Consider the following 25227-nt stretch of genomic DNA (forward strand, 5'->3'; position numbering starts at 1 on the left):
CAAAGGCAATTGATAGAAGAGTTTATTTGGAGCTTATGGTTTCAGAGGTTTGGAACTCATGGACATCATGGCAGGGGGAACATGTCGGCAGTCAAGGAGGCATGATACCGGTGGAGAACTCACATAACGAGGCACAGCCAGAAGGCAGAGAGAGGCAACTGAGAACGGCATGAGCATTTGAAACGTCAAAATCTGCCCCTATGACAAACCTCCCACAAGGCCACACATTCACACACAGTTCCACAAACCTGGGGCCAGGTATTCCTATATATTAGTGCATGGGTTATTTTCTCCTCATGCAAACTACCACAGTGGCATTAAAAAACAATCCTGCATTTGTACTTGTTGATGCCTGCACCTATTTTTTTTTTTGTGACAATTAACATCACACTTGGTCACTGAATATTTTTACCAGGAAGCTCTTTGGATCTGCTTGAAATAAATGAGTTTTTCATTTTTAAATGTATTCACTTTTCCCGACAAGATATGGAAAGAGGCTTTCTTCATTGAAGAAGGTGGAGCGAGACATTTTGACAAGGAAGGCTGAGGTTCCCGCAGCCGTTTCGCCCCCAAATAAACACAGAGACTTATATTAATTATGAAACTGTTGGCTGATGACTAGGGCTTCTTATTGGCTAGCTCTGTCTTAATTATTAACCCATTTCCATTAATCTAAATATCTCCATGTGGTCTTATCTTACCGGAGAAGGGTCTGGTGCATCCTACCTTCCCGGTCTCACATGGTGTCTGCTCTCTGCCTACACTTCCCAGAGTTCTCATCTTCTAGTCACGCCTATTTTCCTGCCTCTATTGGCCACAGTGTTTTATTCATCAACCAATAAGAGAAACATACACAGAAGGACATCCCCCATCAGACGGTCATGGAGTGAACAGGTCTCAGATCTTAGTTATAAACCACTGATGGGTTCAGAGTGTGTTCATAGGTTCTTCCATACGCAGATTAGTTGTTTGCTTTCTGTTGCTGTGAGAAACGCCATGGCCGAAGGCTACTTGAGGCAGAAAGTGCTTATTTAATTTTAACCTCCAGCTCCATGTTAAGGGATGTTAGGGAGGAACTCTAGGCAGGATCCTAGAGGCAGTAACCAGGAAGGAATACTGGTTACTGTCTTGCTCGCTAGCTAACTTTTGAAGAACTTTCTCATACAGTCCAGGACCACCTGTGCAGGACCCACAGTGTGCCGTGTCCCTCAGCCCCAAGATCAATCAACAGTCAAGATACTTTCTTGAAAACATAACCACAGAACCAATCTAATGTAGGCAATTCAATTAGGGGTCTCTCTTCCCAGGTGAGTCTAGGTTGCATCAAATTCATGGTAAAACTCACAGGGCAATGCTGGAGTCCCTGACAGGTGTTAAGTAGGTACTGAACCAGACAGTGTTTTCCAAGAGTGTTCTCAAGTAAAACAGTTTCACTGATTCTCTGATATCTGTCTAGGTGTATGACAGGCCTGGATGCCTACACAGCCTAATTACCCCTTGTTTGGGAGTCAGCAAGTGTTTGGTGTCTTGTTCATGTGGGTTCCATGCTTGACTTCAGCCTGAGCTCAGCCAAACAGAACTTATAGGAACCTTCCTCCATGATGTTGAAAAGAGGCCTACAGTCCTATTCTGGTCTTGTCATGTTAGTTTGATACTTATTTTCTTGGATAGAAATTGTTTCTAACTTACAGCTGTGATCACTGAATCGTCTTAACTCTCAAGCAGAAAACTTTGATTTTCTCCCCAATTGATAGTAATGCCTCGTGTTTTAAGACTACCAATAAATACTATATTTTTTTTGTTGTTGTTGGTATAGCTATTTCCCTTAGGTTCAGTAGGGATTTGTTCTTGAACTATGTTGTATACAGCTCAGTGGAAGAGTAGGTACTAACACTCATAAGTTCATTGCTTTGATCCAAAGTGCAATGGGAAAACCAAATACGCTGTTGGATGAGGTGATTATATTGTGGACTCTTGAACTGGAACGCCTCAGATCAGACATCCCCCAGTATTAATGAGCACCCACTGAATGGCTGGTCACCTTGTCTGTGTTATTACTCTGATAGGACCCTTGTACTATCAGTAAGTAGAGGGTGGTTCATTTTCTGACAGCCTTAATGCTTTGAGACAATTTGGGGAACTCAGAAAGAGGGTAACCACCCCCTGAACTGCAGATGAAGTTGATGATATATTATTGTCTTGTTTTCCTAGCCTCAAGATGCTTTTGAGGGTTCAATCTGAAGTTGTTTTATTTTAAATCCAAATGAACAAAAATAAACAAACAACAACCCAGCCCTCTCTGAAGCTCAGATGTGATTGGGTGGTAGCTCATTGTCCTGCATCACCCAAACTCACATTTTAAAAGCCTACATGGTTATTCTTGCTGTAGCTAAATAAATAATCAAGCTGTAGGGCTTTAAATGAGAATGTTCCTCCATAGGCTTCCATATTTGAACACTTGTCTCCCAGTTGGTGGTGCTGTTTGGGAAGGTTTCACAGGGGCAGCCTTGCTGGAAGAAATACTTCACCAGGGACAGGCTCTCAGATCCAAAATCCATCACATCCAATTTGCTGTGTCTGTTTGTTTTGTGCTTGGAATTCAAGATGTGAGTTTCTAGTTTCTTGCCCCCACTACCATACTATTCCCACCATTATCAGCTCCAAACCTCTGGACCAATAAGCCAAACAAAACACCCAACTCTTCTATAAGTTGTCTTGGTCTTGGCGTTTTATCACAACAAAAGTAACCAGTGTATAAGTTGGTACCAGAGAGTGGGCTGCTGTTGTAAAGAACCTGGACATGTGGGGTTTTAAAGGAATGTGAAAGACTTTGGACCTTTGGACTAGAAAAGCAGTTGAATGTTGTAAGCAAAGTTTAAAATAGACATTTTAGTGGGAGCCTGGAAGACAGTAGTCCTGAGAGCAATGCAGAATTGTCAAGAGGCTTGTCAAGAGGTTTCAGAGGGAAGAAAGGATCTTAAGAACTGGGCTAGAGGCCATTTATATGATTGTTTTGGCAAAGAATCTGGTCACTCTCTTTCTCCTAAGAACTTGCCAGAGGGTAAATTAAAGTTATGGACTGATTTCTTGGATGTACTCTCAAGGAAGCATCCTATTGAATCTGTGGCATGGCTATTATGAATGGCTGTTATGCCGGTCTGAAATGTAGAAAAAAAATGGGGCTCAAAAAAAAGAAAATATAGTTTGAAGAGAAAAAGTGCACCAGGAAACTTAATGTTGCAGCCAAAGCATGTGCTGGAGGAGGTAAGATTAGTACCTTTCTGGAGAGGCCTCTCTGCATGTCAATAAAGGAAAAGGTGTTCTCAGGTCAAGAGCCCACCCTGCCAAGTGAGTAAAACCGTTTCAGCTAAGGGGATTCAAGACGGGAAAGATTCATCCCAAGCAGCAAGCATGGCTGGGCAGTATTTTCTACATAGTACTACCTTTAAAGGCATGAAGGATGCAGGAGAGAAGGGTTCATGTATTCTTCCTCCATTACTTCTGACAGCCAATGAGGCCCAGCAAAATGTGATAGAGAAGACACCATGTGAAGTCTTTGGGAGGTCAAGAGGCTGTGAGATGCCATTGTGAAGGCTGTAGAAGTGAAGCCTGGGCGGTAGTGGAGACCATGGACACGGCAGAGCCATGAGATATCCGTCAAAAACAGCTGCATATAGAGTGAAAACATCCCAAGAGGGAGATCTATGTTGTGGGCAGCCAGGCTGGAGGGCTGGAGCCATCGAAAGTCTTTGAAGTTAAGAGTCTCAGGCACTGGGTATGGAGCTGTAGAATTTGGTGTTTGGTCTGTTGGGCTTCAATCTTGCTTTGGTCTGTCATTTCCTCACTGTGCCCCACTTCTTCCCTCTTGGAATGGTCATTTCTATTCTGTATTATATGTTAGAAGTATGTAAATTTTGAGGGTTTTTTGTTTGACAGCACATTTACAATTAATGTTATCTTGGAAGAGACTTTTAAACTTTTAGTGTTGGATCTGTGAGACTCTGGGGACCGTTAGAAGTTGGGGTATTGCATTTCACATTATGACATGGTGAGCAGCCCACAGGAGTTGGGGAGCAGAATGTAAATGTCTGAATAAAAACATTCCCAAAAGGCTCCAATATTTGAATAATTGGTCCCCAGTTGGTGGCATTGTTTGAGGGAGGTTTAGGGGTACAACTTGTGTGTGGAAACCTGTCACTTGGGGTTGGCTTTCAGAGCCAAAATCCGCTCCTCAGTCTCAGCTTTGTGCTCACTGTTCAAGATGTGTGCTCCCAGCTTCCAGTGTCTGCCACCTGCGACTATGCTATCCCAGCCATTACAGAATCCACCCCTATGAACCTATAAGTCCAAAGAAACTTTTATTAGCTGTGTAATTATGGTGTTTTAGCACAGCAACAGAAAAAATAAGTAATACATAAATTAGGTCTAGAACTTATTGTTCCAACAATTTGGTTTTACTCTGATTTCCTTATTATTTTTAGATGTTTTATTACTAACCTTCCATGTGAGACTTCTGTACCAACTTTTCTACCATTCTCCAAAAAAAACTTTCAAATTTCTCCAACTACTCTGACTTGGTATCAAAAAAACAAACAGTTGAATCCTAGGAAATGAAGCTGACAACTGACACAAACTAAAAACAAGACACTATAATAGCTTACCCATAAAAACCTCTTTTGCATGTTTTTGTGTGAGCTACCCAGAGAGTTCATTGGCAAGCGTGATTCAAATTTAATATAGAAAAATCATTCAGATTGCTATCATTGGCTTCCACTCCAAATACTAGAGCCCAAGTCTAGGAATGTTCTTAGTCGACAACCTATCAGTTTCAAATCAACCTCTTAGACTATGCCAAAAATTAATTTTGCCTTTCTCTAGCTTCCAGGAAAATAATGACTTACCTATAAATCTGCTTGGGTCATAGAGGGGCCAACTTCTAATACCCCTCATTTGCAGTTCCACAGCCATGAATCAGACTCCACTTTCTGATCTGGACTGATCTTTTCCCCCATGATGGCAGATCACAGGTATAGTGGTACAACTCCATTTTAATGTTGGAGACCCCAAGCTTGGAGGTGTGGGTACCTCATCCTGAGTGTGTTTCTTTCATATATTTTGAGTGGGCTGGATATTATACACTGCATGCATGTGAGCAACCAACTCTGACCCTCATTTATGTGTCCAATGACACGTTAGTCCAAAATAAGCACAAAATTCATATAAATTCTGCCCATGTGAAAAGTTTCTATAATTGATGATTTTATTTTTCTCCCAATTTAGTTTCTTCCTTTCTGATTAATTGAACAGGTGAATATCTAGACTGAAATAACTGCTTCAAATAAACTATATTGACGAATATAAAAACGAGGCTGGAGAGATGGCTCAGTGGTTAAGAGCACTGGCTGCTCTTCCAAAGGTCCTGAGTTCAATTCCCAGCAACCACATGGTGGCTCATGACCATCTGTAATGAGATTTTGTGCCCTCTTCTGGCCTGCAGGCATACATGCAGGCTGGACACTACACATAATAAATAAATAAATCTTAAAAAAAAACCCAAAAACATTGTGCTCACACTTTCTACAGAGTTAAGAAATAGTCCAAGGCGCTAATTGTTACTTCACATTTTAACTATTCTTTTTTTTTTTTTTTTTTGATTTAATGTGTTGAATACCAAGAAAACCTCTATGACAGGAAACTGTGCTCCCCCCAATAATGTTATCAGGTACAAATACACAGGCAATATTTTATTTAAAAAATAGGAGTTGGGGAGATAGTGCAGTGTTTAAGAGCATTTGTTGCTCTTTCAGAGGTCCTGGGTTCGATTCCCAGCACCCACATGGTGTTGCAAAACCATCAGTAACTCCAGTTCCAAGGGATGCAATACTCCCTTCAACTTCTGTGGGTACCAGACACACAACTGATGGAATACATACATACATGCAACCCTCATACACAAAGTAAAAATAAATTCAAAGAAAGAAAAACCAGCCAGCTTCACAGGCTAAAGGTAACAGGTTCCGAATTTTACACCATCCTACTCCACCCCTTATAGTGGGTTTCTGCATTGGTTTTATTGCTACTGATGCTAGAAAGAGTAGTAGAAAACACCTACCAGGCACACGTGTGCTCACCCATGTCAGATCTTATGGGCCCAGATGCTAGTGGATTCATTTATGAGTCTCACTTAAATACTGTTTAACAGGAGCCACAGGCAGCTGGCGTGAACCTGCGATCCTACGCAAGGAAGTTTCTCAAGCTTTGTAACTTTAAGGGCCTGAGCACACCTACTCTTCATTCGTCATGAGTGTTATTCATAATTATGAATAATGAAAAAGAACCATTGTTTCTGTGGCTCTTGTAAAAGGCCAAATGTCTTTGAACTCTGTTGTTTGTTTTGGATGCTTGATTGACCCGAGGACCCTGTATCTGTTTCTTTTGTGTTGCTGTGATTAAAAACAACATAAAGGGAAGGCCCCGGCAGCAGGGACACAGAGCTGCCCCAACACTCAGGAGGCAGAGGGAGGGAGTTCTAAATTGTCCTTCAAAGCCTAGAGGACACTTGTCACTCCCAACCTACAGTCCTTTCCCATGTCACACCAGACCTCTTGCCAGCCAGATTCTACACTCTTCACCAGGACAAGTCTGGCTGACTGCCTGATATTCTCTTCCACCCTGACCTAGACTCTGTCTCACATACAGTGTCCCCAAATAGACAGGGCACCTCTTGGGATGCCCCAAACTTGAGGATCAGGTCAGGACCCTTTTAGTATTACCCCAACCTAGAGGCATATTTAATACCACATCAAATCTCTCCACTTAACCAGATTCTACATATTGTCAGGGTTTAGCTAGGTGAGTCTCTCTGATCCTCCCCTCCATGTACCCTGGTCTCCAGTGCCTTTCTAGATGCTGCATGGCTGTGAGAAAAGGCCAGTTGAAGTTTCAAGAAGGTGGCCATTTACACTTCAAAACTACCCCCACCTCTCACCTATCCCAAACTACCTGGGTTTGTAGAGTCAAGTCTCAGGTGCTTGGCATCCTTTCTTTGTGGGCACTGTGGAGTGCGTGGTCCTTCCTGGTTTCCCAGTTAGGTCAGTGGCATCATAGCACATTGGTAAATCTTGCAGGTGGCACTAACCTTGCAGTGGACTGAGAATCTGTTTATTCACCAGGGCGATTAACTTCGGATGGTAGCAGCAGTAACTATTTTATATTGAGCTGCCATGTGGGTACCACCTTTTGGTCTGTCCAAGGGACACAAAGCCCTCAGAGTTGCTCTCATCCTTGGCTTGTGGCCTTCACTATGTCTAAGAAGGATTGGATGCTTAGCAAGGGGATGTATTGGACCTGCTCACAGTCGGAGGCTGGGACTGCAAGAGAACCTCAGGAATCTTTTTCTCCCTCCTATCCTTGGCAGACAGTGGGTTCAGCCTGCAATACTCTGAAACCTCTAAGCCTGCCACATTTTGCCCATTTAGGAAAAGAAAAATCACCTGACAATCGTGGGGGAAATGAACAATAGAGGCCATTCCATTGTATATTAGTAATATTTGCCACCTAGAACTTTATCCTGAGTAAGGAAAATGTGTTGTATGGTTTTCGGAGAACCACTCAGTACAAACAAACGCTCAGAGGAGTCTTGTTCTTCTGACATGTATTTGAAAATGGTGCTCTTCCAGTTTTCATGAGTGAGCGCATTGAGACTTTTAATATGTAATACAATTACATCCTTTGAGAAGTGAGTAGTGAGTTGTTGGTACTTGAGAGCATGAGGTTTTTTTTTTTTTCTACCAGATTAATTAACAGCTTCTACTACTACTTCGTTGTTTGAAGCAACAACAAAGGGTTTTACAACATTATTTGCATTTGTGGACCTCTAGTATCAATTACAGTGAGAGCCCATATATAAAGAAAGGTTCTGTTTCACTTTTTACACATGCACAGAATATAAGTATTTTACTTTTTTTTTTGAGTTGTGCATTTGGGACAAGGGTAAAAACTACCATGCTCTCTGATGTCAAAAAGCTTTGTACCTTGATTTAAAGGCTTTGACACATTTGGTATATTTATAGTTTTTATTCTAATATAAACTCTGGTGTTAGGGTGTGCAAAATGGCGACCGTCTTTGGCACGTTTTTCTACACTTGCAGGGTTTGTCTCAGGTGTGAATTCAATGTTCAGTAAGGGATGAGCAGCAATTTAATTTTTTTCCCACATTAAAAAAACATCATTTGTGTTTCTTTCTAAAGTGACGGTGGTGCCTAGCAGAGGATTGTAAACATTTAAGGATTTGGTATTGTTTGTATTGGTAGGGTTTCTCTGCAGGAAGAACTAATTCTCTGACAGTGAGAAACTTGTGAATGAGTCACAGACTTTGCTACGTTATGTTCACTGCTTCTGCAGGGCACACTCCCGGTTTGAATCATGACATCAAACACGCTTTTAATTGTGGGTACAGGTTTACTACATTGTTCACATTTTGCTGGTTTTACTTATGTGTGAAGTCTCTGGTGTTTTCTGAGGTTTGAACACTGACTAAAGCATTTCCCACACTCGTCACATTTGTAGGGTTTCTCTCCCGTATGGATTCTCTGGTGTTGCGTAAGGTTTGTGCAATGGATGAAAGCTTTGCCACACTCTTTACACTTGTAAGGTTTCTCTCCGGTGTGGATCCTCAGGTGTTTAGTAAAAGACGAACGGCAGTTAAAGGCCTTGCCGCAGTTTTCACATTTGTAGGGCTTCTCTCCAGTGTGAATTCTCTGGTGTTTTCTGAGGCTTGAGCACTGGGTGAAGGACTTCCCACACTGTTCACATTTGTAAGGTTTCTCTCCGGTATGGATCCTCTGGTGTTCACTAAGTGTTGAGCTTTGGGTAAAGGCTTTGCCACATTCTGCACACCTGTAGGGCTTCTCTCCAGTGTGGATTACCTCGTGTTTTCTAAGGCTTGCACACTGAGTGAAGGATTTCCCACACTGTTTGCACTTGTAGGGCTTCTCTCCTGTATGAATTCTCTGGTGCTGACTAAGAATTGAGCAGTGGTTAAAGCTTCTGCCACACTCTTCACATTTGTAGGGTTTCTCTCCCGTGTGGATTCTCTGATGTTTTTTAAGGCTTGTACACTGGGTAAAGGATTTTCCACATAATTTACATTTGTAGGGTTTCTCTCCCGTGTGAACTATGCTGTGTTTAGTGTAACTTGAGCAATACTTAAAGGCTTTGCCACATTCTTTACATTTGTAGGATTTCTGGGCATACTGAGTTTTATGTGTAGTAAGGTTTGAGGTTTGATTGAACGTTGAGTCACAATCTATATGCTTGTAATGATTATCTTGAATATAGTTACACTGATGGGCAGTAAGCTTTGAGTCCTGGGAAAAGAAATTTTCACAACTGAAAAGGTTCTTTGGAAACAGAGTAAACTGATGTTTGTTGGGACCTGAGCCACGGTTAAAGTTATTATGCACTTTGTTACACTGACCAGATTTCTTTACAGTAATCATATCCTTGCAATTATTTAGTGTAGAGCCATTCCTGAAAGCTTCACTAGTTTCTTCACACATGTTTGTGGTTTTCCAAATATCTGCATCTGGATTTTGGGTATGCAATAATGGATCCAGGGCAAGTAGCCCACAGTCATTAGAACCGTGCATTCGGCCACAGGAGAGATCTACTTGCTGACTGAAGAGTAAGGATCTTTCAGGGTTGGAAGTCTCTACCTGATTAGTTCTAGAGATCGGTTCTCTGTTTCTCGCTTTGTTGTCTGTGGAAATGTTTGAGTGCAAGATTAATCCCCCTTTCAGGTCTTCCAAACTTCTTTTCAAAGTTGAGTTATGCTGAAAAGTTTCCTGTGGAATTTTTTGTTTATAGATACGTGTCTCACCGAAAGTACCTGTCCTAGTGTGAGTTCTTGTCATAGCTGTTTTCTGTTTCCCGTCTCCATTGTCAGTGACAGCTTTGCTATTGCTAGTGAGCACACGCCGGTTATGTCCACCGCGGCAGGCTGTTTGACCTCGGTTCTCATCCGAATCTGCCCAATTTCTTAAACTCTTAAGGCTGTGACTTCCAAGTCTTCCATTAGTCACTCTTTTAAAGGAATGTTTTAGGATCTGTTCTGGTGGAAAGTTCTGGGAACAATGATGAGAAAGAGCTGAAATAAATGAAAACAAATGAGTTAATTTAATAGACTCTGGTGATTACAGTTAATAAATATATGCGAAGCTATACCAGATTGGAACATCAGTGGGAAACCACAGGACCAAAGGGCTCATTACTCTCTTTTGCACGTTAACTTCAGAAAAAAAATAAATTCAATCCTCCATCTCCATCAGGAGAAAAAAAAAGAGGTTTTTTTGGGGGGTGGTGGTGGTGGTGGTAGTAGGGACTGTCTGAAATCTGGCTACCTAAAATGACAGACTGTAGGTGATATCAGGTGCATATTTATTTTGTATGTATGTATGTATGTATGTATGTATGTATGTATGTATGTATGTATGTATATTTACTTATTTTTTGAGTCAGTGTTTCTCTATGTAGTTTTATAGCTTATCTCACAGAGATAAGCCTGCCTCTGCCTCCTGAGTGCTGGGGTTAAAGGTGTGTGCTACCATCGCCTGGGTGATATCAGGTATAATTTACATGACAATTTTATACAACTGAGACCAAAGACAAATACTGTTTTGGTACTCCAAACTGTCACCAGGGGTGGAGAGCCCAGGGTAGCTAATGAAATCTGTATTAAAGACATAACTCCATATAAGAGCTGTCCTAAAACAGGTTTCAGAGTCTGTAATAATCAAAAGCATGATGAAGATATCCTGTGGATGGAAAAAAAGTAACTTTCTGAATGTAAAACACATTACTGGTGTTTATCCATTTCACCGAAAAGTAAATTTAATCTACTCATCACATACAGCATGCTATTTTTTAAGTATATATTTATGTTGGAATGACTCTGTGGGAAGAGCATGAACAATACTGCTAACTCATCATCCAAAAACTGATCTATGAATCATATAAACAAAACAACCATGTGAAAGATAATGGATAAAACACAGAAAACATTAACATCAAAAAAGTGAGAATACAAAGAAATAGACACCATAAGCAAACAATGTAGGTGGTGAACTGTAGGGGAAATGTTAGCCATGCCCTCTTGGGGGCTGGCACAGGTGAGGCAGACCATGCACACTAGGGCGTGGTAAGAGTGACATAGCAAGACCTTAACTATGAGGGTCGCATGCAGGCGGCTCTCTCAGTTCCATAGTTTGCCTGGTTGTATGGGACTGACTCCATTACGTGAGAACTCTCCTATTAAAACATCTGTTCATCAAACTTGCTCTGACTCCTTAGCAATCACTTTAGTGAACTTAGTAAGAAATAATGATGGAAAAACTAAAAATGGAGAGACACATCAGAACTCAAGCAGCTTAATTAGTGAAAATGACACAAGCTTTGGAGTCTCATGCCATAAAGATTATCTTGAGAGCAGTGACAGTGATGTGTTCTCTCTAAGAGGCCCTATGTGACCTCAGAGGAGCTTTTAAAGGAAGTACTGCAATGCAGACATAAGATGCAAACACTGTGAACAGGCTGAAAGGATGAAGACACACTCTACCCGTCCACCCATTCCTCAAAGCGAAAGGAAAATTCTAAACACCCTAAGTGGCCATCACCGCTAGATTGCCCTACTGTTACAAGGCAACACAAGTAATAATATGTCAAAGCTCTGTGGGAAATCTAATACAGACCAACGGGATTCCAGCAATGTAATTACAAAGCAAATTCATATGGACTGGAAATTACACTGTCATTAGTGCAAACAAAAAAAAAAAAAAAAGGGAAAATTATGTTGTGTCACTGGAGGCTCTCAGATGTAAGGATTCAGGTATGCTAAAAGTCATGAAGTAAGGGGACAAAGAGAGTTGGCACGGCCATAATTATGTTATAAAAATTACACTTTCAGTCAATAACAGTTATATGATAATGAGATACAATTTAAGTCAGAAACTATGATGAAAGAAAATAACCATGCCGGCAAGTTTTGTTTTTTTAATCAACTAGACTGAAGCTGGAGTCTCCCAAGAGGAGGCAACCTCAATTGAAAAAAATGGCTCTGTGACTTTGGCTTGTGGACAAGCCTTGGGTGGGGCAGTATTTTCACATCTCATGACTTATGTAGGAGAGCCCAGCCCATTGTGGTTGGTGCCATCCCCGTCAGGTGGTTCGAGGGTATACATGAAAGCAGGCTGAGCAGGCAATGGGGAGCAGCCTGGTAAGCTGGACCACACCACAGGCCTTTCCTGCCTCCAAGTCCCTGCCCTGTTCCTGCCCCTCCGGCCCTCAGTGATGGACTGTGATGTGGAACGGCTGCTTTTGGTCATGGTGTTCTATCAAAGCCACAGAAACTCTAATGAAGACAAACACAATGACCATTTTACTAGGAGAGTACAGATGTAACACTCATACAGCTGCACACAACTCATACACACTGGTACAACTCATACAACTCATACAAGTGCACACAACACATACACACTGGTACAACTCATACAACTCATACACATTCATACATCTGCACACAACTCATACACCTTCATACAACTCATACAACTGCACACAACTCATACAACTGCACACCACTCATACACACTGGTACAACTCATATAACTACTACAACTCATACAACTGCACACAACACATACACACTGGTACAACTCATATAACTACTACTACTCATACAACTGCACACAACACATACACACTGGTACAACTCATACAACTGCACACAACTCATACACACTCGTACAACTCATACAACTGCATACGACTGCACACAAAACATACACAACACATACACACTCATACAACTCATATAACACATACACATTCATAAAACTGCACACAACTCATACACACTCATACAACACATACACACTCATACAACTCATACACATTCATACAACTGCACACAACACATACATACTTCCTGCTTCTCAAACACAGGATGTAAACACTGCAAATTGAGGATGTTGAAAGCGCCACAATAATCCCGAGTTCATATCCCTGCTTTTCATACTGTAAAATAAAGCTATACCGAGGACTAATTAGGAAACAAATCCTGAAAAATACTATAAATATTAGACCTACAGACACAAACACATATTAAGTTGGATTACCTGGTAGGATATAACACAGTCCTAATACATAGGAGAGTACTAAGTTCATTTCTAACTATCATAAAATAATAGACAATGACTGGAAGAGAGATAAAGAGAACCTAAAACTGTGTGTCCTATGAATGACACATTCTTGACTATGGTATTATCACAGAATGAGAAGTTAAAAATAATATGACTGTCATATCCAACATAATCTAGAGAATCTGTTTAATCTGTATCAAAACCTGAAAACTACTTTTAGCAGAAATGCCTATAGCAATTCAAAAAAATCAGATGATTCTCTTATGTTAATGAAGAGTTAGATACTCTTAAGAAATTGGGAAACATCAGGTTTCCCGAGCACAAAGCCTATTAACCACAACAGTAATCAAAACGACTTATACTGACACAAAGCTAAACAAGTAGACTCATGAAAATCAGGATTGCCATAATACCCAAGTGATGGCCAAATGAAGAGGTATTTTCACTTCAACGTTAACTGCAGTATTACTTAAAACAGAAAATAGGTGACAGCAACCCAGTGCCACTTGACAGTAGCGGATAAACGTGATTTGGAATGTGCAAAAACAGTGCAATATCACACCACCCTGTAGTGTGCTCCTTGATCTCTGCACTGGTACCTGCGTCCTCTGCATCACTCGTTCCTACCTACCTACCTACCTACCTACCTACCTACCTACCTACCTACCAGGAACACTGCCATTGTTCTTAGTCATTTTACATCGCAGGGCTCTTCTGTTTGTCTCCAGAGAGGTAACCAGGTTTGACCTGGAGACAGTAAGACCTGATTATCAGAAAAGAGAACACGGCATATACCAGGACTGCACCTGTAGCAAGCAAGGTCCTGGTCTCAGCAGTGTGCTCAACAGAGAAGATTCAGTAGAGGATTCAAGAACAACACTGGTCCAGATGTGGTTTCCCAAAAGACATATGAGACCACATTTTCAGTTGGCAAACACTGGGCGCCACTTCTGACTATGATCAGATCAGAGCCGGAGAGGAGAAACTAGACTTGAAGCTGTAGACCAGAATGTTACATGCCACAGAACCGATGCAATTACCTCTGATCTAAAGGTAGGATGCATATTGACTACGGGAAGAGGAAAGGGACAGTGACAAGAAGAAGTGGGAACACTCTCTGAGTGCCAAGGGCCCCACAGCTGCTCTTTAAGGCACAGATCTGTATTGGTCATGCAAAGCACAGGCTATGACAGACACGTATGAAAGGAAAGACGTTAAATGCCGGCACTGCATCTGACGCTCTGCAGGGCTGCTGTCCTCACCCACAGACACCAGGTTCCTGTAGTTCTCTAACATCACGTCCCTGTACAGACTCTGCTGCGGAGGGTCCAGGCATTCCCACTCGTCCGGAGAGAAATCAACGGCCACATCGCTGAAAGTCAACTGGTCCTGAAATAATAAAAATGATCAGAGTTTTAGTGTCGCCCAAGAGAGTTAGAACCGGTGCTGATGCAGGCAGTTGAAACTGTTCAGTAAGGTGCTTTTTATACCACACTAACATTCTACAACATCTTACCTTGCTGAGTTTAGGTACGACACAGCACCTGCTAAGCCAGTGTAAACATTCCATCGTTATGACATTTAATGTCAGCGTGTCAGAGTAAAGCACCGCTGCCAAGATATATACTATGTACACTAATATACAACACTGTGAGTATTTCTTAGACGAGAAAGGCAGAGTGAATTACATGGGTATTCTTTCTGATTCAGGAGGAGTTCTGGACTGCAGTCGGGCTTTCTGAGGACAACGCAGTAGTAATGCCGATGCCAGTGTTCAACGGTTGTTCATTAGCAGCCATGAGGCAGAACGCTAGTGGAAGAATTCACTGGTAACTTTGACTTTTAAAGTAATTATGAATTTGTTACGAGAGGTTCTTTGTCCCGGCTGGTATTGCCACCCTTTAGCCCCAAATGACCACACGAATGCTATGTTAGTTATAAAACTGTTGGCCAGTGGCTTGGGCTTCTTATTGCCTAGCTCTGTCTTAATTATTAACCCATTTCTATTAATCTATGTATTTCCATGTGGTCTTGGCTTACTGGATGCCTGGCACAGTGTCCTCTCTTCCCTGGGCTCACATGGCGACTCCTTCTTGACTACATTTCCCAGAATTCTCCTCCTCTCCTAGTCCCGCCTATCTTCCTGCCTCTATTGGCCACAATGTTTTATTCATCAACCAATAAGAGAAACATATACACTGAAAAGGACAACTCCCATCATGCATTGTATTATAATGGGAAGTATAGTAAGAATAATCCTTTTGGTTATTTAAAACTACTATCTTCGATCGGAATGATTTCATGTTTCTTTTTTTCTATATCATTTTGTCAAAAACACAGCAACTGGTCAAGCCTAGGTCCAGAAATCAGATGGAAACATAAAATAACTAAAGTAGCCTTCAAGCAGTTTTCACGTGAGATTGGGAATGGGAATGTGTTAAGAAGGCAGCAAAGCAAAACTGATCAAATTCTATTTTATTTCTACATATCAAAATGGTAGGTATAAATTCAAAGCAATACACTATGGCTGTGTATATTTCCTAGTGACAGAGTGCTTGCCTAGTAGACAGGCCCTGAACTCCTCCTGAGGACAGATTAAAATACACGCATACACACAAACATCCCACACATAGACAAATAGACATACACACAGAGATATATAGACACACACACAGAAACAAACACACACAGACACACACATACACACAGACACACACACACCACATACAGATACACTCACACAGAGACACAGACACAGACACACAGACACACAGACACAGACACACACAGACACACACAGACACACACACACACAGACACACACACACACACACACACACACACACACACACACCCCATACAGACATACACAGACAGGCAGATAGACAGACAGAAACACACATCACACAGACAAACATAGACAGACAGACATACACATGCACACACACAGAAACACAGACACAGACATACAGGAACACATACACAAACACACCACACACAGACAGATACACACACACACACAGAGACACAGACACACACACACACACCACAGACACAGACAGACAGACAGACAGACACACACACACACACACACATCACACAGACATACATAGACAGACAGACCTAGACACACGCACATACACAGAAACACAGACACAGACACACAGGCACACATACACACACACACAACACACACCACAGACATAGACAGACACACACACACACACACATATCACACAGACATACATAGACAGACAGACAGATACACTCACATACACAGAAACACAGACACAGACATAGACAGACAGACAGACAGACAGACATACACACACACACACACACACACACACACACACACCCCATACAGACATACACAGACAGGCAGATAGACAGACAGAAACACACATCACACAGACATACATAGACAGACAGACAGACATACGCACACACACAGAAACACAGACACAGACATACAGGAACACATACACAAACACACCACACACAGACAGATACACACACACACACAGACACAGACACACCACACAGACACAGACAGACAGACAGACACACACACACACACACACATCACACAGACATACATAGACAGACAGACCTAGACACACGCACATACACAGAAACACAGACACAGACACACAGGCACATATACACACACACACACACACACACACACACACCACACAGACAGATACACACACACAGAGACACAGACATACACACAAACACAACACACACCACAGACATAGACAGACAGACACACACACACACATCACACAGACATACATAGACAGCAGACAGACACACGCACATACACAGAAACACAGACAGACAGACAGACACACACACACATCACACAGACATACATAGACAGACAGACATGCACACGCACACACACAGAAACACAGACACAGACATACAGGCACACATACATACACATACCACACACATACACACACACACACACACACACACACACACACAGAGAGAGATGTCAGAACAAAGAAGTAGAAATATTCAGGTCAAACATGAGAAATACAGGTCTGGAGACATAGTTCAGTCTGCAGAGTGTACCAGCATGCACACAGCTTTGGGCTGACTTTCCAGTACTGCTTAATCCAGGTGTGTGTGTGTGTGTGAGTGTGTGTGTGTGTGTGTGTGTGTGTGTGTGTGTGTGTGTGAGAGAGAGAGAGAGACAGACAGACAGACAGACAGACAGACACATCTTTAACCTCAGCATAAATGTGTGTGTGTATAGGAACACACACCCTTAACCCCAGCATTTGGGAGGTGGAGGCAGGAGAATGTAAATTCAAGGCCACCTCTAACTCCACGATGTTAGAGGCAATGAGTGCAAACCTGAATTACATTCTACTTAGAGATTTCTTTAATACAGTACCACTGAGAACATATTTAAGGATATAAAGCTACAACTGGAGCTATAGCTTTTTAGTCATTTATTGTTTTGTATTACAAGCTCTAATTTGAACACACCTGGAAATATATTGTGGTTTCTTTGGCTAAAAACAGTGACAAAGAAGTGTGTGTGTGTGTGTGTGTGTGTGTGTGTGTGTGTGTGTGTGTGTGTGATATTAAGGTGGAATGAATGAAAGCCTACTACACTATGTCTGTCTGTTTCATATTTTAAAACATGCTCTAACCCTAGAAGAAAACTAAGTAGCTTAAGATAACAACAAACAAACCCACAGTAACCAGAAGTCAGAAAGGTGGAGAAGCAAAGGTTTGCAGGTCATGATTGCAGGGTTCCACAGCCCCCTATCCAGAGAAGCACTGCCCTAGGAATTTCTGTTCTTCTTCCCTGAGATGCTTTAGTGGCCAGTCCTGGACCTCAGACTTGTGCTTCCTCAGTATATCCAGAGCTTTAAGTGACAGAATATTCAGAGTTGCAACAAACCATTCAAAATACTCAAGTGTTCACACAACCTTTTGAAGCACTTAAAATTTCATACTCCAAAATATTATGCTATTCTACTCTTTCCGGGGAATATAACATTCTTTGTTTATGTGATACTGGATAAATAATTCAATAAGCAATCCGTCATATGTGAAATTTATAGGATCAGATACAGGCAGTAGTCCAGTAACCACACCATACATAGGGAAGATACAGGGAGAGAAAGAAATTCAAATTGGGGTTTGCTCCTGGTGAGGCATCCTAAGAAGAAATCTCTTTGTCATTACTAATGTGACATTGATGCACCCACTAGCAACGGCTTGGGGACAGCGTGCCCAGGTGTCCAAGTCACAGCTCTAGTGACCAAAGCAACTCACAAAAACACATTTAATTGAGGGCTTGCTGGCTGTTACAGAGGGTTAACCCATTATCAGCAAGGTAGGGAGCATGATGGTAGGCAGGCAGACAGACAGACAGACAGACAGACAGGCAGTCAGGGTACTGGAGAAGTAGCTGAGAGCTACATCCTGATCTGCAGGCAGAACTGAAGCAGGCATGGGCTTCTGAAACCTTAAAGCCCACCCCGGGCAACACACTTCCTCCTAATCTTCCCAAATAGTTCAACAACTGGGATTAAGCATGTAAACATCTGAGCCGGTGGGGGGGACTTCATCATTCAAACCACTACCTCAAGCACCCCAGCTATTGTTCCAGCCCCCCAAACACATTACAGAGGAGTCCCAGGTTGAGCTTCACCCACAGTGGTTCAGACCCCCTTAGTCTGGAAATAACTACGCAATGATCCACTCCCTCCGCCACCGCCGTCATGTTAGCTTGGTCCAACAAACTTCACATGTCCTCACGGTGCTCAGTATTTTGGGTGACATGCTGTTGTCTCTGGGAATCTGGGCAACGGTCTGTCACAGGCCAACGTTTTCTCATTACAAGAGGACCTTTGCATTTTTGGCGGAACTTGGTTCCTAGCATCTGGCACAGTCATTGTTTCCCCTTTCAGCCAGGGACTCTCCATGCACCTTCCTTTTGAATACTGGGTCACAAATGTGTAGAGGAAATTACATACTCAGTGTCCATGTCCAGCCTCAGAAGAGGGAGCACCCAGGCCAGGCCCAGACATGTTAGAAACGAGGAAGTTAGGCACCAGCGATGCACCTCGAGGCTGATGGTGGTACGGTGAGATCTAACACAAATTATTTCTCGATGCCAATTATTTTAACCCATAAAAACTGAAACGTCCCACCACTCAAAAGGAACAGTTATTAAATTCATGGCAGTAACATTCAAAAGAGGAAGTGAGCGCACACAGGGAGGCTGCTTCATTAACGGTTCACAAATAAAGCTTTCAGGAGAACAACATCTCCACAATTCTGGGGACCCAGGATGACCCTGAAATGGAGTCCTGGATCCCAGGGTGACAACACAGACGTTAAATGTCTTGTACGACAGGGGCAAGAGAATGGTTTAACTGAACCGCACGGAAATTCAGAAGAGTCGGTGAAATTGTACAAAAGAAATATAAAACATAACCCTAGAGAAAAGATATGTAGTGGGCACAAAAGAAGGCAATTAATGTATGGGGTGATTTTTTTTTTTTTAAACAAAAGACGAAAGCAGCTTTCATGCAAACAAATTAACAGGAGAAAGCGACAGAAAAGTTTTGGGAAGGACGGACCAACACAGGGACACACCAGCACCACTCTTCACGAGATAAGGAACATGCATCCACGTGGGACGAGGGGAGACACTGCTGGCTGACACACGCTGGAGCCATCTGGGAAGGCTTAACTTGGACTGAGAATGCTGTCATACAAGTGGCCTGGAGGCAAGCGCGTGGAGGCATTTTTTTTTTTGTTAGTGACTGATGTGGGAGGGCTCAGCCCACTGTGACGTGTTACCACTTCTGGGCTGCTGGTTCAGAGTTATAAAAGAGAGCAAACTGAGCACGATGCATGTGATGGCAAAGGTACAGCGATGTCCGTAATGTATATATAATCAGGAGGTGGGCTGGTCCATGAGAACAGAACCCCCTGCTGTAAAGACCTGTTACCTTAGGAAGTAAGGCTCCCGAAGTCTAGAGAGGCAAGACACGGGCACCAAACTGCTCCAAGTCACTACATAATGTGTCAAATAAAGGCTTCCAAGCTGTGTCTTGTCCTGAGTGGCTCCATCTTGAGTGAAGACACAAAGGCAAAATGACTCTGCAGCTCACCTGTACACTAACCATGAAGCAAAGACTGGTACCTGTTCATATAAGTAAAAAAGGCTATCAACTATACATTTATTTTTGTTAGTTAAATTGTTTTACATCCCGACTGGTCCCCCTATCTCCCCTCTGCCCACACCCCCAACCCACTCCTCCTCTGTTTCTGTTCAGAAAGAGTCAGGCCTCTCATAAGTATCAATAAAACATAGCATATCAAGTTTCAATAGGATTAGACACCTACCCTTGTGTTAAGGTTGGACAAGACAACCCAGTATGAAGAATAGGTTCCCCAAAGCCAGCCAAAGCATTAGGGACAGCCAGGAGTTCTGCAAGTAGACCAAGCTGCACAACTGCCACACATGTACCGATGGCCTACCTTGGTCTCATGCAGGCTCTCTGGTTGTCCGTTCAGACTCTGTGAGCTCCCATGAGCCCAGGTTATCAACTATAAATTTAAAGAGGTGGATTATAAATTAGACTGCCTTATGAACATATTAATAGCATGTCAGAAAAACCAGGCCTGAGAACTAATCTAGAAGCCCAGATAAACCAGCACAATACAGCCGCACCAACCCACTGAAAGGACACTGTGATGGAAATGACACTAGGACCACTCAGGATGTGTCAGGGGACCACCAAAGACTCTCCGACGGTCCCCTGGGTTTCTGTTCTCTATGGCCCCCACTCCATGACACGGGCCACTCAAATCATCTTTCTCCCTTGTGCATAGTCCTGCTCCTTAGCAAACACAAGCCATGCCTCCATGGCTGGGCTCTCCTGCTTCTCTAGCAGCTGCACTACTGGGTTCACTGAGGGGGAAACAGAGGGAAACAAGGAGAGCCAAAGGAGCCTCTCATGGAGTCTGCTTGCTGTCTCTACTCAGATCAAAGCCACGCATGATGGCAGAACAAAATTTACTATGAAAGCTGCTTCTGTAGAGACACAATTCCTTTGATATACAGATACTCCAAATAAAATACCCAAAAAGTGGTGAACAATGCTTAAGACCCAAATATTGCCAACCTCCAAATAGGGCCTTAGACTTGCCCAGGTTATTTTCTGGGAATTTCACAAGACTATCGACTTTTATTCACATAAAAAAAAAAAAAAAGCACTAACTATTTAAGCAATCCTCATGCCTAAGGGTTCCACCTCTTAAGCTGTAAAGTCATCTACGGCATGGCAGGAACTAGCCCAAGATCTTCTTTAACATCTTCAGCAACCCTCTGAGACCACGTTCAGAATGCACTGAGGTCTTATAATTGTTTACTGTCCAGCAATTACTGGAGACCGTAAAGAATTCTGCATCCACGCATGGATCCATCTCGCCCCCCTTCTGAGAACCTGCTTCTATTAATCTCCATGCTCAAGTCTATGTGAAAACCTCTTCCTAACAAATCCCAAGTCTGCTTCGTACTGGCTTATCCAGAAATCCCTTTTTGTGATAAAGCATCCCAGCTTTATCAGGGCAGAGGTCTCTGAGAAGAATTCTTCCTCTGCCACGAGAATCAGCATGAACTGTGATTCATGCCTGCACCCCACTGCCAAATCTTCATGGCCTTTTTAATATGTACCAGCTTTTTGTCACAGGCTGCAAATAAGGCCCCTCTGAACTCTGGTCTTTAACCCTCCTGTAACCATTATGCAATCTCTATAAATACAGATACAATTATAATAGCAATTCATATTATAAAAGAGCCTGTAATTGCTAATGGCAGCTATCAAGGAATATCAGGCTGCCTGGCAGATGCTGCTAATAAGACTAGCTTATCTTGTAAATTTTGGCTTTGGAATGTGTCCATCCACGTTTCTGACAAACCACCCTCCCGACATAGGGAGAGAGGGCTGCATTTGTAGAGGTTCACTAACAAGCAGGGAGTTCTCTGGAAGCTTCCAGTTTACCCTGCTGGGTCCTACAGCACGTTATCCAGGCCATCTCCACATGGTAAGTTTGCAAGTGAACACATTTCACTAGCGTTTCTGCAGTTCTTCATAGACTAGGACGTAGGCTTAGATCAGAACATGGCTCAGAGGAGGCTATACTGACAATAAAATCCCTCTCCTATGTAAGATACACAACACACATACAGTTTGCATACAAAACTGACGGCTAAGACCCCTACTCGACAAAGATAGATGCACTCCAGAAAGGGAGTCCTCCAGACTTAGGAATCAAGGGGAAAAGCCTGCATTCTGCTTTACCCACGTCCCCCTTCCCTTGCTGGCTAGTTTCCTATTGCTGCCGCTAGGCAACTATCTACCCCAGGCCACAGAATGAACAGTAAGTAGAGCTGACTGTGACTATGAAGCTGAGGGAAGAATTCAAGAGGAGACTCAAGTCAGTAAGCTAACAGTGAAGCTTTCGGAGAGCTGCTGAGCAAGCCCCACAGTTCCAGGAGCCCAAGTGTCTTATATATTTATAAAAGCCACATGAGTGTTGAAGGCCAAGAGGGGAGGGTGTACCTAACCTTTTCCTCATGGCGAAAAACAATCAGCTCTTCCACTATCATGGCTCAGGACAGAGACAACCAAGACCAAGTCAACGGTGGCCAGGTAGGCATGACAGGAAAGAGCAACAAATACAGTGATCGCCAGGTCTGTGACAATGGCAATGTGGCAGTTCATACACCCTAAGAGACAGCATGAGGTGGGAGAGCCGCAGGACTCCATTTTAGGGTTCCACCTACTTCATCCTCTTGCCTCCTAGCTGCACAAGACCTGGGAAGATGCTAGAATAGATAGGGATGGGACAGTTAAACTGGGATTCCATGATGCAGCTTTTGTGTTTTGGACACACTTTCTGGGATAAGATTTGTCGGTGGACCAGCAGCAGCTTTGCAATTCATGTTCCTGGAAGTAAACTCAACGGGAACCCTTGTTTTACTGTGCTCATGGCGCCCCCTTTTGGTTAATCTCACTTTTGTTCACATCTGCCAACGAAAAGAAATGCAACAGAGTATGCAGGTTTTGATAGGAGAAGCTTTCAGGGTCGAAGTGAGAGAAGCATGCGCTCTTCTGTCACAGGACCCCTGATCTGAGCTTAGTCAGCGCTGTGCCAGACATCTGAACAAGCCTAGTTGCTACCACTTTCTCAGCTACCGGAGTCTACGGGGTCACTCACCTCACTATCAACTTTGTGAGGTTGTCTTTACTGCAGTGCGATGCAGCCTCACACGCGGGCCAGGCATGCCTTCAGCTCTAAATTTTCCCGTGTCTTACTCAATAATAGGCTTCCAGAAGACTGAGTATTATCTTCATATACCCAGGCCCTATCCTCAAGGTGGTCACACTACTGACCCCATCCAGGTCTACCGATTCTTCCTGGAAGCAGTTTGTCCATGCAATGAAGGATGCAAGTTAACACCTTCCATGGGGCTATATGCTGAGCCTCTGGGCTCTGGCAGAAAGAGGAACTAAGCACATGTCCATGTGGCTCACACTGATAGACAAATTTTCCATGGGCTACAACTCTAAAAAGCAGCGATTGCTGTTGACTCCAGGAAGAAGTTTACAGTGCATCCGGCCAGTGGCCACCAGGCAGTCTGGATTCTAGTCACTTGAATCAGTGACTCAATACACAGCCAACAGGTGACAGGCCAGCTTTAGGCGTAAGAGTTCCACAGCCCACAGAACCAACTGATCAGGGTTCATAGAGGCTCACAGAGACTGAAAGGGACAGTCAGGGAGCTTATCTGGACCTGACCTAGGGCCTCTGCTGCATATATGTTTTGGTGGTGTAGCTTGGTGTTCTTGTGGGACTCTTAGCAATGGGAGCAGGCCTGTCTCTGACTCTTTTGATGTGGCCCTTGCACCCAAAATGTCAGTCGATGTGATTAAATGAACAAGACCTGCACAAGATTGGACCTGTCGATAAATACCCTGTGGGGAAGGGCTCATGAGGCCTCGCCCCTCCCTGAGGGATTTGTGGCAGGTTACAGTTGATAAGGGGTGTTGAGATATTTTCTCTGCTAATGTTGGCACTAATTAGATGCCCGGCTCCGGAAACAAAAACAAAACAACAAACCTGTCAGTAAATAATCCTAATGAAGCTTACTGGTTCACCAAGATGGATTCAAATCGAACTACCAGGGAAGGAGTGGATTAGTGGGAGGGGAACGGGAGAGAGGTAATGGAGGATATATTTAAAATACACAAACAAGTATGAAAATGTCACAATGACATCCATTACTATGTACCACTATAAAAACTTTTTAGAACAGTAACAAAATGCCATTTATTACCTGGAGAAAAACAACGACAGAGGATGTCTGAAATACACACAACCGAAATACGTCAGTTGATAATAGTTTGGGAATGACACACACATTTGGGATTTAGGACTTCATTACCAGACCTAGGCCCTGTAGGCTGGGGAAAAGGGTTTTGGAGCTGAGCCCCTACTTCCTGTACATTCAGAAAGCTCAGGGGAAAACTTTGGGAGGAGGAACCTGGAGCCCAGCTGCTCTCGTGGGAGACTGCATTTTCTGATCCTCCTTCAGACCGTCTCAGCAGTCTGCGAAGCAGGCTGCACACACGGAGAGGCCGCCGCATGGGAAGGGATGGAAGTAAAAGCCGTGTCAGCCCAGCTCCGCCCTTCCGGGGCACCGGAGGACACTAGGTCCAGCATCCGCCCTAGGCCGAGGGGACCTGGCCCGGAGCCCCTGGGAGCGCAGCATCCCTCCTACCTAACCCATCGCTCACCGTCGCCATGGTCCACGCGCATCTCCAGCACCCGCAGCTCGCCCAGAATCAGCGATCTCATCAGGACCCCTGGGGCTTCCAGAGGCTGGGGACCACCCTAAGGCATTTTAAACACAAAGGCCGGAGACAGGTCATAGGCTCGCGAGAGCGGCAGGGCCCGCCCCTTCGCTCGCCCC

At 43.3% G+C, this 25227-nt stretch overlaps 1 protein-coding gene across 2 annotated transcripts; it reads right to left on the bottom strand.

Moving 5' to 3' along the window:
• Positions 1 to 5731: 5731 nt before the first annotated feature.
• LOC100761204 (zinc finger protein 141) lies at positions 5732 to 25227 on the bottom strand. Of its 2 annotated transcripts, XM_035445360.1 has the most exons (4): positions 25052 to 25227; positions 14462 to 14588; positions 10747 to 10814; positions 10014 to 10147 (listed from the first exon to the last, which is right to left on the bottom strand). In XM_035445360.1, exons 1-3 carry the CDS (start codon positions 25058 to 25060, stop codon positions 10777 to 10779), a joined length of 174 nt encoding a protein of 57 aa, XP_035301251.1. In that variant the 5' UTR covers positions 25061 to 25227; the 3' UTR covers positions 10014 to 10147; positions 10747 to 10776. The 2 variants fall into 2 exon arrangements, with proteins under 2 accessions (XP_035301250.1, XP_035301251.1); XM_035445359.1 differs by lacking the exon at positions 10747 to 10814 and having other exon boundaries at positions 5732 to 10147; positions 25052 to 25209.

The sequence above is a fragment of the Cricetulus griseus genome, chromosome 5 (assembly GCF_003668045.3).
Source record: "Cricetulus griseus strain 17A/GY chromosome 5, alternate assembly CriGri-PICRH-1.0, whole genome shotgun sequence".
Classification (NCBI taxonomy): domain Eukaryota; kingdom Metazoa; phylum Chordata; class Mammalia; order Rodentia; family Cricetidae; genus Cricetulus; species Cricetulus griseus.